This window comes from Schistocerca americana, chromosome 3, assembly GCF_021461395.2.
Source record: "Schistocerca americana isolate TAMUIC-IGC-003095 chromosome 3, iqSchAmer2.1, whole genome shotgun sequence".
Lineage (NCBI taxonomy): Eukaryota > Metazoa > Arthropoda > Insecta > Orthoptera > Acrididae > Schistocerca > Schistocerca americana.
The window spans coordinates 817,186,510-817,205,818 of record NC_060121.1 but is presented as its reverse complement, the minus strand read 5'-3'; the positions used below and the strand labels follow the sequence as shown (position 1 = coordinate 817,205,818).

At 42.2% G+C, this 19,309-nt stretch overlaps 1 protein-coding gene across 1 annotated transcript in view; it reads right to left on the bottom strand.

Annotated features, from left to right (window-relative positions):
• Window positions 1–7,367, bottom strand: part of LOC124606420 — an 87,664-nt gene extending 80,297 nt beyond the window's left edge. Inside the window, exon 1 of the mRNA XM_047138402.1 lies at window positions 6,263–7,367. Within this exon, the coding sequence (XP_046994358.1) occupies window positions 6,263–7,367 (1,105 nt within the window). The remainder of the gene's footprint in view (window positions 1–6,262) is intronic.
• Between the last annotated feature and the right edge of the window lie 11,942 nt (window positions 7,368–19,309).

Here is a 19,309-nt window from a genome sequence, read left to right as displayed (position 1 = left end):
GAGAAATGATCATCACGATAAAATAAGAGAAATCAGGCATTGCACAGAAAAATTTAAGTGCTCGTTTTTCCCGCGCGCCGTTCGAGAGTGAAACGGTAGAGAGACTGCTTGAAGGTGGTTCATTGAACCCTCTGCCAGGCACATTATTGTGAATAGCAGAGCAATCACGCAGATATTGATTTTATTTGTCCAGTTCATTTTAGGGTATCGTTTCCTTATTGCCAGTACGCTCACTATATTTTTGTTCATATGGCACTAACAGAGTTTAATGTGAAGGTGCAGATTGCCGGTATATGGGCGTAACATCCAAGAATTTTTATCCTACACTGGAAAAATCGGTAAGGTGAAGTAGATAGTTTCTAGCAGATACAGATCATAATTAAAACACATAGTGGAGGGTGTTATATGCAGTACATATAAGCAGAAACTGTACTGCTATGAGAGAATGGTTTAAAACGCAAGTAGGTGAGTGTAGTATGAAACTAGTCAAAGGACTGATGGCTTAAAACTTACAATATATTGAATCAAATTCTCCTATTTCACCAATAAAATTAAATTATTTGCTCTAGAGCAAAGATTTTTAGGTTGCCATGGAAACTGATAACATTTAAAGAATGAAGATGTTTACATGAAACGACTTCATCACATCACTTGTCTGTCATCATCTGTAGTCTTGTTAGAGCTGCGATGAGCAGTGAAGAATAGATCCAGCTGTATCAATAAACGTTGCTGCAGTTAATCTGCGGTACATACATTGTAAGTCACAAAAAAGGAGCTATCCACTTGGAACGGAAATCGGTAGATGCGATATACAGTACATGTACAGACAAACAATTCCTTACAATTTAAGAAAACTTGGACTATTTATTCAAGAGAAAGAACTTCGAAAATTCGTCAAGACAACACGCGTTGTTCCACATCCCGCCTTTAAGCAAGCAGTTAGTCGCATCGGCACTGATTGATCGAGTTGTTGGATGTCCTTCCCACGGATATGGTGCCAGATTCTGCCCATTGGTGCGTTAGATCGTCACAGTCCCGAACTGGGTGGAAGACCCTCCCCATAATGCCCTAAACGTTCTGAACTGAGGAGATAAAACCCTCGCCGTGAGCAGGCAGGCATTATCTTGCTGAACTGTAGGCGCATGGCGGCATGCCATGAAAAGCAACAAAACGGGGATTAGAATATTGTCGACATACCGCCTCGCTGTAATGGTGCAACGGATGACAATCGAAAGGGTTCTGCTGTGAAAAGAATTGGCATCCCAGACGATTATTCTTGGTTCTCGGGCCGTATGGCGGGCTACGCTCAGGTTGTTATCCAGCGGCTGTCCAGGGAGTCTCCAGACACGACTTCTCTGATCATCACTTCGAAGCTGGACTCATCACTTATGACAATTATACTCCAGTCATTGAGATTACAAGCCATCCAGGAGGACGTCGAACAACTTTTCCAATCACCGAGAAGCCGAATAACTGCTTGCATAAGGGCCAGCGGTAGATTAATGCGTTATTGACTTTCTCAAATTTCGAAGTTCTTTCTCTCGAATGAATCATCCAGTATGTCTGTACATGTACATGGATCTACTAATTTCCCAATCATTCGGATAATTCCTTCGTAGTGCGTTCTTTCTTTTTCCTCAGAGTGCAGTTAGTCGGGGAGCTGTATTTCAAATGGTTCAAATCGCTCTGAGCACTATGGGATTTAACTTCTGAGGTCATCAGTCCCTTAGAACTTAGAACTACTTAAACCTAAGTAATCTAAACACATCACACATACCCATGCCCGAGGCAGGATTCGAACCTGCGACCGTAGCGGTCGTGCGGTTCCAGACTGTAGCGCCTAGAACCGCTCGGCCACCCCGACCGGCAGATGTATTTCAATGTAACATTTATTGGACATTATATCACACGGAATGCAATACTTGTATTTACCCGTTTCTGAGAGTCAATCGTCTCACTGTATGTTTAAGAATTTGACGCACTCGAAGGAATTTAACAACGAATTCATTCTTCATAATAAAGAGAAATTTTCTGGTGTTTAAGAATCTCGCCATGAAATACTCATTTTGTAACATGCTAGGCCTCCCTGAAATAGTATATTACCTCGATACCTGGAATAAGGGAAGTACCGGGTGATCAAAAAGTCAGTGTAAATTTGAAAACTTAATAAACCACGGAATAATGTACATAGAGAGGTAAAAATTGACACGCATGCTTGAAATGACATGAGGTTTTATTAGAACCACCCCATATTGCTAGCGGCGTGAAAGATCTCTTGCGCGCGTCGTTTGATGATGATCGTGTGCTCAGCCGCCAGTTTCGTCATGCTTGGCCTCCCAGGTCCTCAGACCTCAGTCCGTGCGATTATTGGCATTGGGGTTACCTGAAGTCGCAAGTTTATCGTGATCGACCGACATCTCTAGGGATGCTGAAAGATGGCATGCGACGCCAATGCCTCACCATAACTCCGGACATGCTTTACAGTGCTGTTCACAACATTATTCCTCGACTACAGCTAATGTTGAGGAATTATGGTGGACATATTGAGCATTTCCTGTAAAGAACATCATCTTCGCTTTGTCTTACTTTTTTATGCTAATTATTGCTATTCTGATCAGATGAAGCACCATCTGTCGAATATTTTTTGAACTTTTGTATTTTTTTTAATTTTTTTTTTTTTTTTGTTCTAATAAAACCCCATGTCATTCCAAGCATGTGTGTCAATTTGTACTTCTCTATCTACATTATTCCGTGATTTATTCAGTTTTCAAATTTATTCTGACGTTTTGATCACTCGGTACACCCGATAAGCGGGCTTTGCCACACTGTCAACATACAGTCTGCGTATACGGGGTTTATCATAACCGTGAGATCTGACACGGGTGCAAGTGCACTGTAACAGAAGCAAAAACCTCCCAGTAAACGTAGTACGCAAATGAAATGTTCGCGAGATAATTGTGATATTACGGTTACGAGCCGCCAATGACTTTTGTACGCAGTCTTCTCCTTGTTAATACAGAAATGTTCGAAATGGAAAGTTTTAGACGTCTAATTTGCCTCAAATTTCATCCTCGGCCCATGTATGCAGAATGAGGTATATGCATGGCAAGCCACTACCACATTTTGCAACTGATTTAAACCAAGATTGGTAGGTCAAGTAGTTCCTCTACCTTGGCTGCCAAGATCAGCTGACCTCAATCCTGTGGATTTTTTTTCTGGGGTCATCATACAAATTAATTGTACAGAGCTCTTGCTGATACGGTCGACTAGCTGCAGTAGCGAACTGTGCAGTCTCGTCACTATTTACCAGATGCTTCACGGAAGTTTGATTAAATTGATAGCTCACTACAGAAAATAGTACAGTATTGCATCCAAATGCGGAATGTTGAGTATCCCCCATAACAGGTTCTTCTGATTTCCCATCTAATTGGTCTCAAATATGACTCTGCGCTACCTTAACAAGGAGTACAACGCTACTTGAGCACGTTACACGTTACAGTTCACTCCAAATTCGTACCTTTAAAGTCCGTGTTCTTCCTGTCGTTTCCGCATTCGGATGCAATACTGAACTCGTCCCTGCCTTGAGAAAAGGCTTCTTTCAAACACTCCCGATCACCTCGTAAAAGTTGACAGTACCGTACAATTCGCTGCTCCAGTTCTTCAACTGTATCAACGAGAGTGATGTACACTGTAGTTCTGAGAAGATACCAGATAGAAAGGTCCAGAATATAGAGGTATGATGAACTTCGAGGCCCAAAAGTGCCGGTTTCCCATTAAGCATATAACACATTTCGCACGTTACTCTTTGCGACCATCCTCAAGCACTCCTAGAAGATCGTGCCGGAGAAACCGAAGGTACCCTCGTCCAGTATGTGTTTTTGGAAGAATGTGTGTCCCAATCACCTAGTGCAGTTTCTGATTATTTGTGAACTTCATATGGATTTACGTCAGTCTTGACCCAAATAGTTCGAAAAGTTTATATTTTAAATACTTGTGTAGTACTGGGATGAACAGTTTTGATTCCCGAGAAATGTACGAACAAGGCGGGGCAATACCTGACCCTACGAATTCTCTTAGAAGATAGAGTTAGGAAAGGAAAACCTAATTTTAATGCATTTGTAAATTTAGAGAAAGCTTTTGACAACGTTGACTGGACTACACTCTTTGGAATTCTGAATGCAGCAGGGATAAAGCGTAGGGAGCGAAAGCCTATTTACAACTTGTTCAGTTACTAAAAATGGATCAAATGGATCTGAGCACTATGGGACTTAACATCTGAGGTCATCAGTCCCCTAGAACTTAGACCTACCTAAACCTAACTAAGGACATCACACACATCCTTGCCCGAGGCAGGATTCGAGCCTGCGACCGTAGTGGTCGCGCAGTTCCAGACTGAAGCGCCTAGAACCGCTCGGCCACTGCGGCCGGCTGTACAGTAACTGAACGGCTTTTAGAGCCGAAGGCCATGAAACGGAAGTGAGAATGGAATGAGACAGGATTGCAGCCTGTCTCCGATGTTACTGAATCTGTACACTGAGCAAGCAGTAAAGGAAACTAAAGAATAATTTGGAAATGAGTGAATTAATGTTCAAGGAGAAGAAGTAAAAACATTGTGGTTTGACGATGGCGTTGTAATTCTGTCAGAGACAGCAAACGAGTTGGAGGATCGTTTGAATGGAATGGGCAGGATCTTGAAAGGAGGATATAAGATGAATATGAGCGAAAGCAAAACAAGGGTAATGGAATGAAGTCGAATTAAATCAGGCGATGCTGATGGAATTAGACTAGTAAACGAGACTCTAAAAGTAGTAATTTTTGCGATTTAGGCAGTAAAGTAACTGGTGGTGGCAGAAGTAGTGAAAAGAGTTTCCAAATGAGAGAAATTTGTTAATATCGAATACAGATTTAAATGTCAGGGAGACTTTTCTGAAAGTATTTGTCTGGACTGTAGCCTTGTATGGATGTGAAACGTGGATGATGAACAGTTCAGCAAGAACAGAATTGTGGTGCTACAGAAGAATGCCTCTCATTAAATGGATAGATCACGTAACTAATTAGCAGGCACCAAGTAGAACTGGGGAAGAAAGTTTTTGGCCAACTTGACTAAAAAGCATCGGTTGATAGGACACGATCTGAGACATCAAGGGATCATCAATTTATTGTTACAGGGAAGTGTGTGTGTGGGGGGGGGGATAAAAGTTTTAGAAGGAGGCCAGGAGACGAAATCACTGAAAAGGTTCAAAAAAAGATAGTTTTCAGTAGTTATTCGGAGATAAAGAGGCCTGTACAAGATGGAGTAGCAAGGAGAGCTGCATCAAACCAATCTTAGACAGAGCACAACAACAACATTTATTAATGAAGACGATATTTCATACTGAACTCAGTCGTGGCTGGTAAACAGTCATAATTATCTTGTAAGTTGTTTTTTGTGTCCTTGTTTTACAGAATGTGCCTGCATTTTACCATTAATGCTTATCTTTTTTTATTATTATACGTTCTATAACGCAATTTTTTATGTTGTATTGATTGGTAATTCTTAAGGTCGTGAAATTAGCTACTCACAAATGAAGTTAAATAAGTTGTTGTACAAATGTATGGGCCGGCCGGAATGGCCGAGCGGTTCTAGGCGCTTCAGTCTGGAACCGCGCGACAGCTACGGTCGAAGGTTCGAATCCTGCCTCGGGCATGAATGTGTGTGCTGTCCTTAGGTTAGTTAGGTTTAAGTAGTTCTAAGTTCTAGGGGACTGGTGACCTCAGATGTTGAGTCCCATAGTGCGCAGAACCATTTGAACCACATAATTTATGGTCTCACAGCGAATATCTGAAATCATTAGTGTCACAGCGATGTAAATAAATTCAGATTATAGCCTTATCAAGCGATTAAATACCCACAAGCACCGAAACTAATACTCTGGTCATAGTCAGATGCTAACAGTCACCATTTAATAATGGCTGTGTAGCACGTGTTAGAATATCGAGGATTTTTAACTGATTGAAGTGGCTGGAAGCTAGAGTAATTTTTTTTTAGAAAAATAAAATGTTAATTAGAAGTATAAAACAGGCTCGAGCACAACCGAGGACATTATAGCGGCTGTGGTGAGATATTAAGAATAACAAATGAACTCTTTCTTATTTTCTGTGCTTAAGATATGTAAAAGATGGAGCACATGGCGCCGTGACTGCTGGCAAAGCAGCCATTGTCACTCGGACCGGAAACACTTGTCGTAGCGGGAGGCGGCCGAGCGCCGGCGCCGGCGGTTACCTATGGTGGTGACGACGGTGAGGCAGTAGACGATGGCGTTGACGAAGCTCCAGGCGCGCTGGCCGCTGTACGAGGTGACACCCGCCTCGTGGGCGGCGTGCAGCTGGTTCTCCAGCTCCATGAGGCGGCGGCGCGCCACCGACTTCCAGTCCTCCTCGCGCAAGTTGTGGCTGCTCAGCCACAGGTCGTCGATGAAGTTCCGCTTGACGCGCTTCACGCCGCACTTGTAGAATGACTCGAAGGCGCCCTCCGTGAAGCGGAAGAGCAACCCGCCCAGGCCGCAGAAGATGACCATCAGCAGCAGCTCGGCCACGCACTGGTTGCGCTTCGACAGGATGCGGTTGTACTCGCCGGCATACTGCCTCTTGAAAGCGCCCCACTCCCGGTAGACGTCGCGCAGGAACGGGCCCCACACCGCTTCCTTCGGCGCTGTCGCTTCTTTCGCCTTAACTACTTTGTCTTTTTTCTCTGTCTTTTCTTCCGACCTAGGCTTGGCCTCTACCACGGCTGTCGTCTGAATTATATTATTGTCGTGGCTCGATCTGAGCTCAGTCTTCTCCTCCGCTGCCGCGAACTCCTTCTGGAGCACTGCCGGGTCCACCTTCTCCACAGTGAACCTCTTAGTGTGGGTCACTATAGTTTCAGTGGTGGTGGACACCTGGCCATCTACGAAGGCGATCTTGCCGGACACGACTTGCTCCTGGCCGCTCTGGCTCGCCGCCGCGATATCCGCCTCCACGGCGGCTATCAGTTCCTCGGCGTCCCTGCTGGCGGACTGGCTCCTCCTGGAGGCCGACTTGTCGCTGCGAGCTTTCTTGCGTGCCTTCACCGGGGGAACTGGAGGCTCGTCCCGCGGCGCTGGGGGCGGCGGCGACGACGGCCTGTCGCTCTTCGAGGCCGGCTCGTCGTCCTCCTCCGGAGGCGGCACGGCGTGCGGCTCCGGCGTGGGCGGTCGCCGGCGCGAACTGCCGCCCCCGGAGGGGCTGCGCCTCTTGCCGCTGGCGGAGGTGCCGCGCCGCCTCCGGGACACGCCGCCCGCCGCCAGCACCTGCTCGGGGGTGGTGGGCACCGCCTCCGCCTCCACGGCCACCGCGGCGTCCGACATCTCGCAGTGGACTGCGGCTGCCGCTGCCAGCTGCTAGGAGGCGTCGGCAGCTGTGGGCGCCGCGACTGCTGCTGCTCTGCAGGCACCGCAGCACGGTCGATTGTGGTTCGCGGCGCTCCCGCGTGGCGGCGCCAGCCTCTGGACGGCCTCCTGCTATTCCCGGCGAGCGTCACAGAGAGGGCGCACGCCTTTCCTCTCGTAACCTTGGTTACCAGACCAGCTGATTCCCGTGTATCAACAAGCGCTCCTTGCTACCCGTATTCATATCGCAAGAACGTGCTTGTAACGGCATACAAAAAATTTTGAATAATGTCTGCTTGCCTGCTCGCGTAAATTTCTGTCTTCGTAGCGTAGATGCCACATCATCAGATTAGATACGTTAAACCATAACAATAAACTTACAACATGGAAGGAAACGCTATTTTATTGTATTTCATTTTCTGCCATTTACAAATGACCTGTCACATAGTTTCTAAGGCAGATCATATTTTCACAATATGGAATTGCACATTATAAAATTTGAAACTTTCTTATATATGTTATCTGCCGTAAGAATAAATAATATGGCACTTTTAAATATTTATAGACTTAAAAGTAATTATGAAACGAGAATCTTAAAAGGAATTCACAATACGAATTTAGGGAAATAAAAAGAGGTTATGACATATTATCACTGCATGACATATTATAAATTCGAACAAAAATCGAAAATAACAAGAATCTTGCATTTCAGAAGGAGAAATAAAAGATAATAGGAAAGTACATAGAATTTGTATTAGATATCCCACCACGTAGTTATCTCTGGTGTGTGGGCGTAGATGCCACATCATCAGATTAGATACATTAAATCATGACAATAAAGTTGCAACATGGAAGGAAACTCTATTTTATTTTATTTTGTTTTGTTTTCTTCCGTTTACATATGACCTGTCACGTAGTAGTCATATTTTCACAATATGGATCTGCACACGCTTAAAATTTGAAATATATGTTATCTGCCGTAAAAATAAATAATATGGCAGTTTTAAATATTTATAGACATAAAAGTAATTATGAAACGAGAATCTTAAAATGAACTGACGATACGAATTTAGGGAGATAAAAAGCGGTTATGACATATTATTATCACTTTATGAGATTTTATAAACTCGAAAAAAAAATCGAAAATAATAAGAATCTTGTATTTATGAAGGAGAAATAAAAGATAATACGAAAGTACATAGAATTTGTATTAGCTGTCCCAGCGCATAGTTATCTCTGGTGTGTGGGCTCGGAAAATCATCAAGACTGTCAAATGGGCGGGACCTCACGTTACTTGTCGTGAATAAATGTCGCAATTAACGAATCGTCAAATAAGCAGAAAGTATGGAGCCACGGTTCCTCAAAAAATGGTTCAAATGGCTCTGAGCACTATGGGACTTAACATCTATGGTCATCAGTTCCCTAGAACTTAGAACTACTTAAACCTAACTAACCTAAGGACATCACACAACACCCAGTCATCACCAGGCAGAGAAAATCCACGATCCCGCCGGGAATCGAACCCGGGAACCCGGGCGTGGGAAGCGAGAACGCTACCGCACGACCACGAGCTGCGGACGCCACGGTTCCTCAACCGTACCGTAAATCCGGAACGGACGACAGGCTTCTAGGCTACGAAACCAGTCGTTCAATAATTTATTAACAAGAACTGCCAAACGATTATTATTCAAGAAGTCTACCTATAGCTGCTGTTGTCCTCATAGAAGATAGTGTGTACAAAAAAAGTGCTCGCACTGCACTATTCTCCTCATTGGTTACCTATTTTGTCTTTACTAACAATAGTCGGCTAATCTGTAAATAATCGTCCTCAGTCATAATGGCTGCGAACGGTGACGAGTTAGATACGCTGCACATGTCGAGCAAGTCATGTTGTTTCGATGATGATAGTATTTTAATGGCCAGCATTGTATCATGAAGGAGTTGTAAAACTGACGTAGGCTACCGCAGACTATCATTATTAAGCGTAGACTACGGTAGGTTTCCTAGTAGCCTTGCTCAGCTAAGACAGTAAACGCATTACCTGCACGTTAGGTGTGTTGCATACTTAAGGGGCGTCACCTCATATCGAGCGCTTTGTCTGCGTATGCGATCAGTGTCTTACTACATTGCCCTACAAACCGGAAGTGGTGAACCGTCTCGAAACTGGGTGAGGGTAATACAGGGACGCGTAAGGTACGGAGTATTTGTGTTCTACTTAGTTATCTTACTGTTTTGTTGCTTAAAGATCAACAGTATTTGTATCAAAACTGAAGCTGTCGATGTTTAATTCAGGTTTCATCCGAAAATTTTTGATTTTTAACGTCAAACTGTGGGATGTAGTAAAACTAAGAAACAACACATATTAATCGTATATCATTAGGAAACGCAATATCATGTTGTTCATAAACAACTTCACGCATGTCAGTAACAATAGGTAACTCTTGCCTTTGAGCATGATGAGGAACGATCCGTTGAGTACAAAATAATAACAAATATATATATATATATAAATTTTTTATGTTTGTCCATGTAAACTGTACTTGCTATGGTTAAATAATAACTCGGAAGTTACGTGATGAGCTTGTTCTTATTACTATAAAATGCAATTTAGCTTTTGTAAGGATGGAAAATATTAAAAGGACAAACGATGAACTATGTGCAAAGAAGCAGACTAAAAGCAATGTTTCTCTTAAACGCATTATTTATGTCTTTTCCCTACGAATGCTAACAGTTCTTCAGATAATCCTACCATTTAATACGTAATTTGTGTACTGTACCAAGACTATCGAACTGTAGTTTTGTTAGTGTGTAAATCTACTTGTTCGACATATGGAACGTACCTATGACAACTTTGACAGCTGTGCACCCTGAAAATTGGTGATTCATCTCCTTATGGCGACAAGTAGTATTATCACCAAGTCGTAATATCTCAGTATCATTTGTGCTATATTTCCTCAGATTTATACTACAAATCGTAATTAATTAAGGGGTGAAATAAATTTCAGTCAGTCTTTGTATTTTTTGTGCTGTTTATTTAGATGACCGATAACACTATATCAATTTAGGGTTGTTGCAATTCATCTGCTGCACCAATGCAGATAGCTGGTTTTAAAGAACTGGTTTTTATACTATTTACTCCTGTACATCTCACTATTGTGGCCCCGCCAGCGTAAAAGAAATACAGATCTGTAATTACAAAGATATTCATTGCCCTCTGGGCTTCCAACTGGCTTTTCATTTTCGGAGAGGAAGACGTCACCGGAAAAATCTCTCCGTTACTCGTTAATCGTCTTCTTAATTAGCAAGATGCAATAAAGATTTGTTGCACCATTACAAAAAAGCGACGCAATTGCGGTTTGGGTATCTGTTCAGCGGTTATTACGTTAAAATATTTAACAGATGACAAAGTCCACAGTATTGTGTTGACTGAAGAACTGAGTAAAAAGAAACAAGGCATTCAAATTTTGTGGCATGTTATATGATAGTAATCCAAAAGAGCAATCTACTAATCCGACAGAGCAAAACTCGATATTTTCTATTGTTGAAAGAAATTAATGTAGCTTTTATGCTATGCCAAGTGCACCAGTTTATTTGCTACGCGTTGGTCAACTTGGGTTGGATACAAAACAGTGGTCTTTTTTACGGAAAACTTTTAAAGGTTAATGCATACTTCACATTTCAAATATTTGTCTACACAATCGTCGATGTCGCCTTTGATATGGGGTGTATGGGATGCTTCTTCTTCTTCTTCTTCTGATTTTCCCTCGAAATATTTCATCAGAAATTCCATTGTGAATGACAAAATCAGTGGGCTTAAATTATGTTTTTCATTAATTTTCAACTAGCTAATGCGATGCATCATGTGTAACTGATGACTTCCGGCGAAACTATGTACAGCAGCAATATAACCAACGGAATTCTTTGTCTTTAAATGTATGTATAGCACCTGAAGATGGAAACTAGTTTGCTGTTATTAACCACATGAATATATTAATTTTATTATGGCTGGTTGTATGTGATTTATTCTGTCTATCTAAAATACTATATCGCAGTGGAATATTGAATTTTTGTTGTATTTTAATGCAGTCATGTTGATAATTTTTACTGTTTATATTATAATCGCATTAGGTGTCAGACCCATAATTTTCTGTTGCTAGCTTGAACCAACATTGACTAACGAAATTAAATGAACTGTTTTATCAAGTCGCTGATATCAAAATGTTGCATGTCCTTATTCCTTGTATCTACGCGAGTGGATAGCCGAGCGAGTTAAAGCGGTCGTTTGTGGGACAAGGGGAGTCCCACGGACATTGGATTAATGACAGGGGCCTGTGTGGCGACGAGAATGGACGCAGTTCTTATGAGATTTTCCACATAAACCTAGGTAAATATTCCGTTGGATCGCACGCCCCTTATATGAAACACGATACTCAAAATGTAAACGATAAATCACATTTGACGAAGCGATTGTACTAGACGCAGGCAGAAGGGGTACACTTCATCCTCCGTGCGGAGGAGGGGGAGGGGGTGTTAATGTCTGACAACAAGTAATGGACTCCCTAAAACATTCTTTGTCGTCCCGCAATTTGGCCGGAGACCACCAGCAGCCCTTCTGGGAATTACCTTCCCCTGCGTAGAGTACCATTAACACCACACCACATCCGGCGTCCTCATGAATTACTTGCCATCTTGCAACAAGATAACAGGATAACGCTGTTCCACACGTGAAACGTGTCTCTATGAAGTGTCTGCATAATGTTGAGGTACTTCCATGGCTAGCAAGATCCCAGGTGTGTCCCCGATAGAAGATGTGTATATCAATTTCGGCGTCAACTCCCCCCCCCCCCTCCCCCCCGTAGTAGAATCCAGGACATCAGAAAGCAGTGTGGGACATCATACCACAGGACCCTTCCCAACTAATTCAGTGTATGCACCTAACTCATACTGAGAAGTTCTTCGTAAATCTGAGTTTTTTTTGTAAACACTGAAATGATATGACATATCCTCTCAAACAGTGAAGTTTCGTTTCGTTTCCTCTTTCCTTAATTAAAATTTATTTCTATTGCCCATATTGCTGTCTAACATTCAGGAAACGATTTCATTGATTTTAAACATTTTATGCAACTTCGTGGTCTCACAGATATACCGACATTCACTACAAATGTAACTGTCTTTCTGCCATACGATATAATACTTTAATACTTAAATTCGGAATCAGCATTTCCATCACCCCCCCATGAACCATGGACCTTGCCGTTGGTGGGGAGGCTTGCGTGCCTCAGCGATACAGATAGCCGTACCATAGGTGCAACCACAACGGAGGGGTATCTGTTGAGAGGCCAGACAAACGTGTGGTTCCTGAAGAGGGGCAGCAGCCTTTTCAGTAGTTGCAAGGGCAACAGTCTGGATGATTGACTGATCTGGCCTTGTAACAATAACCAAAACGGCCTTGCTGTGCTGGTACTGCGAACGGCTGAAAGCAAGGGGAAACTACAGCCGTAATTTTTCCCGAGGGCATGCAGCTTTACTGTATGATTACATGATGATGGCGTCCTCTTGGGTAAAATATTCCGGAGGTAAAATAGTCCCCCATTCGGATCTCCGGGCGGGGACTACTCAAGAGGATCGCGTTATCAGGAGAAAGAAAACTGGCGTTCTACGGATCGGAGCGTGGAATGTCAGATCCCTTAATCGGGCAGGTAGGTTAGAAAATTTAAAAAGGGAAATGGATAGGTTGAAGTTAGATATAGTGGGAATTAGTGAAGTTCGGTGGCAGGAGGAACAAGACTTCTGGTCAGGTGACTACAGGGTTATAAACACAAAATCAAATAGGGGTAATGCAGGAGTAGGTTTAATAATGAATAGGAAAATAGGAATGCGGGTAAGCTACTACAAACAGCATAGTGAACGCATTATTGTGGCCAAGATAGATACGAAGCCCACACCTACTACAGTAGTACAAGTTTATATGCCAACTAGCTCTGCAGATGACGAAGAAATTGAAGAAATGTATGATGAAATAAAAGAAATTATTCAGATTGTGAAGGGAGACGAAAATTTAATAGTCATTGGTGACTGGAATTCGAGTGTAGGAAAAGGGAGAGAAGGAAACATAGTAGGTGAATATGGATTGTGGGACAGAAATGAAAGAGGAAGCCGCCTGGTAGAATTTTGCACAGAGCACAACATAATCATAACTAACACTTGGTTTAAGAATCATGAAAGAAGGTTATATACATGGAAGAACCCTGGAGATACTAAAAGGTATCAGATAGATTATATAATGGTAAGACAGAGATTTAGGAACCAGGTTTTAAATTGTAAGACATTTCCAGGGGCAGATGTGGACTCTGACCACAATCTATTGGTTATGACCTGTAGATTAAAACTGAAGAAACTGCAAAAAGGTGGGAATTTAAGGAGATGGGACCTGGATAAACTAAAAGAACCAGAGGTTGCACAGAGATTCAGGGAGAGCATAAGGGAGCAATTGACAGGAATGGGGGAAATAAATACAGTAGAAGAAGAATGGGTAGCTTTGAGGGATGAAGTAGTGAAGGCAGCAGAGGATCAAGTAGATAAAAAGACGAGGGCTAGTAGAAATCCTTGGGTAACAGAAGAAATATTGAATTTAATTGATGAAAGGAGAAAATATAAAAATGCAGTAAGTGAAACAGGGAAAAAGGAATACAAACGTCTCAAAAATGTGATCGACAGGAAGTGCAAAATGGCCAAGCAGGGATGGCTAGAGGACAAATGTAAGGATGTAGAGGCTTATCTCACTAGGGGTAAGATAGATACCGCCTACAGGAAAATTAAAGAGACCTTTGGAGATAAGAAAACGACTTGTATGAATATCAAGAGCTCAGATGGAAACCCAGTTCTAAGCAAAGAAGGGAAAGCAGAAAGGTGGAAGGAGTATATAGAGGGTCTATACAAGGGCGATGTACTTGAGGACAATATTATGGAAATGGAAGAGGATGTAGATGAAGATGAAATGGGAGATAGGATACTGCGTGAAGAATTTGACAGAGCACTGAAAGACCTGAGTCGAAACAAGGCCCCCGGAGTAGACAATATTCCATTGGAACTACTGACGGCAGTGGGAGAGCCAGTCCTGACAAAACTCTACCATCCGGTGAGCAAGATGTATGAAACAGGCGAAATACCCTCAGACTTCAAGAAGAATATAATAATTCCAATCCCAAAGAAAGCAGGTGTTGACAGATGTGAAAATTACCGAACTATCAGTTTAATAAGTCACAGCTGCAAAATACTAACACGAATTCTTTACAGACGAACGGAAAAACTAGTAGAAGCCAACCTCGGGGAAGATCAGTTTGGATTCCGTAGAAACACTGGAACACGTGAGGCAATACTGACCTTACGACTTATCTTAGAAGAAAGATTAAGGAAAGGCAAACCTACGTTTCTAGCATTTGTAGACTTAGAGAAAGCTTTTGACAATGTTGACTGGAATACTCTCTTTCAAATTCTAAAGGTGGCAGGGGTAAAATACAGGGAGCGAAAGGCTATTTACAATTTGTACAGAAACCAGATGGCAGTTATAAGAGTCGAGGGACATGAAAGGGAAGCAGTGGTTGGGAAGGGAGTGAGACAGGGTTGTAGCCCATCCCCGATGTTATTCAATCTGTATATTGAGCAAGCAATAAAGGAAACAAACGAAAAGTTCGGAGTAGGTATTAAAATCAACGGAGAAGAAATAAAAACTTTGAGGTTCGCCGATGACATCGTAATTCTGTCAGAGACAGCAAAGGACTTGGAAGAGTAGTTGAATGGAATGGACAGTGTCTTGAAAGGAGGATATAAGATGAACATCAACAAAAGCAAAACAAGGATAATGGAATGTAGTCTAATCAAGTCGGGTGATGCTGAGGGAATTAGATTAGGAAATGAGGCACTTAAAGTAGTAAAGGAGTTTTGCTATTTGGGGAGCAAAATAACTGATGATGGTCGAAGTAGAGAGGATATAAAATGTAGGCTGGCAATGGCAAGGAAAGCGTTTCTGAAGAAGAGGAATTTGTTAACATCCAGTATTGATTTAAGTGTCAGGAAGTCATTTCTGAAAGTATTCGTATGGAGTGTAGCCATGTATGGAAGTGAAACATGGACGATAAATAGTTTGGACAAGAAGAGAATAGAAGCTTTCGAAATGTGGTGCTACAGAAGAATGCTGAAGATTAGATGGGTAGATCACATAACTAACGAGGAAGTATTGAATAGGATTGGGGAGAAGAGAAGTTTGTGGCACAACTTGACCAGAAGAAGGGATCGGTTGGTAGGACATGTTCTGAGGCATCAAGGGATCACCAATTTAGTATTGGAGGGCAGCATGGAGGGTAAAAATCGTAGAGGGAGACCAAGAGACGAATACACTAAGCAGATTCAGAAGGATGTAGGTTGCAGTAGGTACTGGGAGATGAAAAAGCTTGCACAGGATAGAGTAGCATGGAGAGCTGCATCAAACCAGTCTCAGTACTGAAGACCACAACAACAACAACATTTCCATCAATGGCGCAAATGATACGCACTGATGTTGAAGTTTTTCCACGCAGAGAAAGGGCAAATGCACCGTCTTGGAGGTCAGGATCGAGAACATAGTAAAATATCCTCACGCTATCGAATCAGAACTAAAATTTTTCATTGAGTTCACTAACTTGTTGTACATTAGGATCAGCCTCTCTGAGCACGGAAGTTAGATTTCTGAGTCGAATTCACGATGAGGAGTATTTGGTTCAAATCCTCGTGCTGAAAGAAATTTTCCGCCACCAGTAATTAACGACTCAGCGTAGAATAACTGATGGCGTCAAGTTAGTGGTCACCAGACTTGACACCAATGACCCGGGTTAAATTCCAAAACTGCTCACGACTTCATCTACGGTGCGATTTCGAACCTTATGTAATGAATTAATTCGCAGTGTCGGAGTTATTAAGCTGTTTTTTGATGAAAACATTGGGTAATAACAACTCTCCACTCTGTTATATTGGGAAGAAAGCCGTGTTCTCCATTTCTAGTTCAGAACAGTGCAACGCTATCTTAGTAGGTCTTGTAGCATAATGAATGTACGAACGATTCAGTAAATAAATTTTCGGCTACAGGAAGTGCGTGACACCGACAAGGCAAAACAGTTCGTTGCAGATCGCAAGAGTCAGGTTATCTTAAGATTGCCGGAATACAGAATGAAATTAGTTAAGAAATAGTTTTTACTTTTTCAACCACTTTTTACCAACACACTGACGGAAAAACTCCTCATTTGTATTGCGAATTTGTTCCGGTGAGTGCAGTTATTAGCACGGCGTGCTTTTGGCAGCATACTGCTACCGACAGGTGTGTGACAGTTACTCGTAAATTAATCTGTAGTGTGACGAGGATTATTTGCTGGGTGTGCCAGTAGTGTTATGTACTGAAATATGACCCTGTATCGAAAGACGCATTCACTTTAGTGTCCACATAAAGTGTGTTCTACGTCTAAACGATACCGCTGGTGTCTTTACTTAAGTTTTTGCTGGATATTTGTCCTAGACACAGAGCACAGTCACATTCAGATGTTTGCATTCCAAAGACTAACAGTTAAGACAAAATTACTTCAGCTGCTGAGGTAGTACAAATAATGGAAAAACAGTCTTTTTCTGTAAGCCTGTTTATGTCATGTTATGTCCAATAGTACGATTATTTGGTATTTTTTGGATATTCAGTAATGCTAACGTAACTTTCTTTCCGGTAATAATCATTTAATGTCGAAGAAATTTACATTACTACTTTCTAGGCTTGTCATTTGGCAAACTTTTACCACGTGCTGGTCCATAAATGGAAATGTCTGGTTCTTCACACAGATGTTTAAGTGTCCCTTGCTCATTTTATACAATGTATGATCATCCTCGGAATCTAGGAAGGGTGGCCAATGCCCTTATGACGGATACATATTTGGAAGCCTCTCAGTTTGGACTACGTATGCTGGAACTTATATAGTGCTAACACTGCTGTAGAGACACTATGCAATGGACTCTACTATTGTCGCTGATGGCACACGTTGTTGACCTGCCTACCTTGCCTCCGAGCAAATGGACTCGCCAGTCCCACGTCACCGGCGTGGTCACAGTCGTGAGAAACACAGTCACTTGTGAGCGAGCGGTCTAACGTCAGGGTGTTAACCTAACGCATCATGTTCTTCCATGGCAGAACGTCAATCCACAGTATTACTGTTCGCTTTTGGAGCATCATCTGCGACTAGCTTTGCGAAAGAAACGGCGACAATTTTTGCGCAACCCACCCATCATTTTGCACGACAATGGGCTGGCGTATACAGCGCAAGCGGTCGCTGCTCTTTTCGGTCGATGGGACTGGGAAGTACTGTACCATCCACCATACTGCCCGGACGTAAGTCCTTGTGGCTCTGATTTGATTCCGAAAATGAAGGAACCACTTCGTGGCATTCACTTCAGAACTGTTCCAGAGATTCGACAGGCAGTAGACCGCTCCATTCGCACCATCAACAGAACAGGCTCTGCTAACGGTATACTACGTCTTCCACATCGCTGGCAACGGGTTCTATACAACGCTGGTGACTGATTTGAGGAACAGTTACATATGCAAAAATGTAAGTCTTTTGTATTGGTTGTGAGTAAATAGTTGCCACTATTTAGGTTCCAGCCCTCGTATATAGAGGGCTTTCGACGTACTGCACATTGTTTTGTAAGCGCTTTATTGAGTGTATTAATCTCTCTGTGCGCTTATGCTGTGTCTCAGTGTGTGCTGCAACATACAACCCACTTGAGATACACACTGAAATAAATGAATTTTTACGTGCAGGGTTAAATTTAGTTACATAACCCCACTGGCCCACCCAGCAAATAATCATCACCCTTCAGCTTACATGTAAATGTAACGCAATTGGTGTTGAAACGCTTCGTGGTAATAAATATAAAAAAAAGGTGACTGAAGCAGTTGAAACTATTTCCTATATTCGTAATACAGTCGCTGGTCTCAACCAGTTCCACACAACATGAATATATTTAAGATTAAAGTGAGAGAAAACTTACAGTTTAGTAAAATAAATTATCAACCTCCGAAATTCCGTGATACCTACATTTCAAAACGATACATTTATTGCTGTGGATAATGTGCCTAACCGAGTGGATTTAATTCGTGATTTAAATTACCTCCCAAATTCAAAAGAATGGTTATTTTAATTGTTTAACTGGTATAGTAATTTACATTTAAAAAGTATCTAGAGTGATAGAAAAAACTTGTAATAAATTTGTGATAAACTGGACGGGTCGGTGAATCGAGAAAAATTTGTTGAGTGACGACGGGTCGGAAATGTATCGTTGTGAACCCACTGCCATAGTACAGCAGTCATCCAGTGACGAACATACATGAGTGTGCACATTTCACCTAACTTGCCCCAGATAATAACTGCTACTCTGAAGGTAGCACTCACTGGTTAAATTAGCCCAAGATAACTCTTAAAACAAAAAAGTAAAAAATCGATAAATCTTAATTTTCTGGCGCCGGCCGTTGTGACCGAGCGGTTCTAGGCGCTTCAGTCCGGAACCGCGCGACCGCTACGGTCGCAGGTTCGAATCCTGTCTCGGGCATGAATGTGTGTGATTTCCTTAGGTTCGTTAGGTTTAAGTAGTTTTAAGTTCTAGGGGACTGATGACCTCAGATGTTAAGTCCCATAGTGCTCAGAGCCATTTGAACCATTTTGAATCTTAGCTTTCTGTTCGAGGCTGGTGACTTTAGTTGCGCTTCTTTTTTTTAACTTGGACGTGAAGAGGATCACCTTAGAACAAAAAGAAAATTCATTAAATTGTAATGCGCATAGATGATCAGGACTATTTCATCACGTATCTAACGCATAAATATATTAAAAACGTAAGAAGTAGCAGTAAACAAT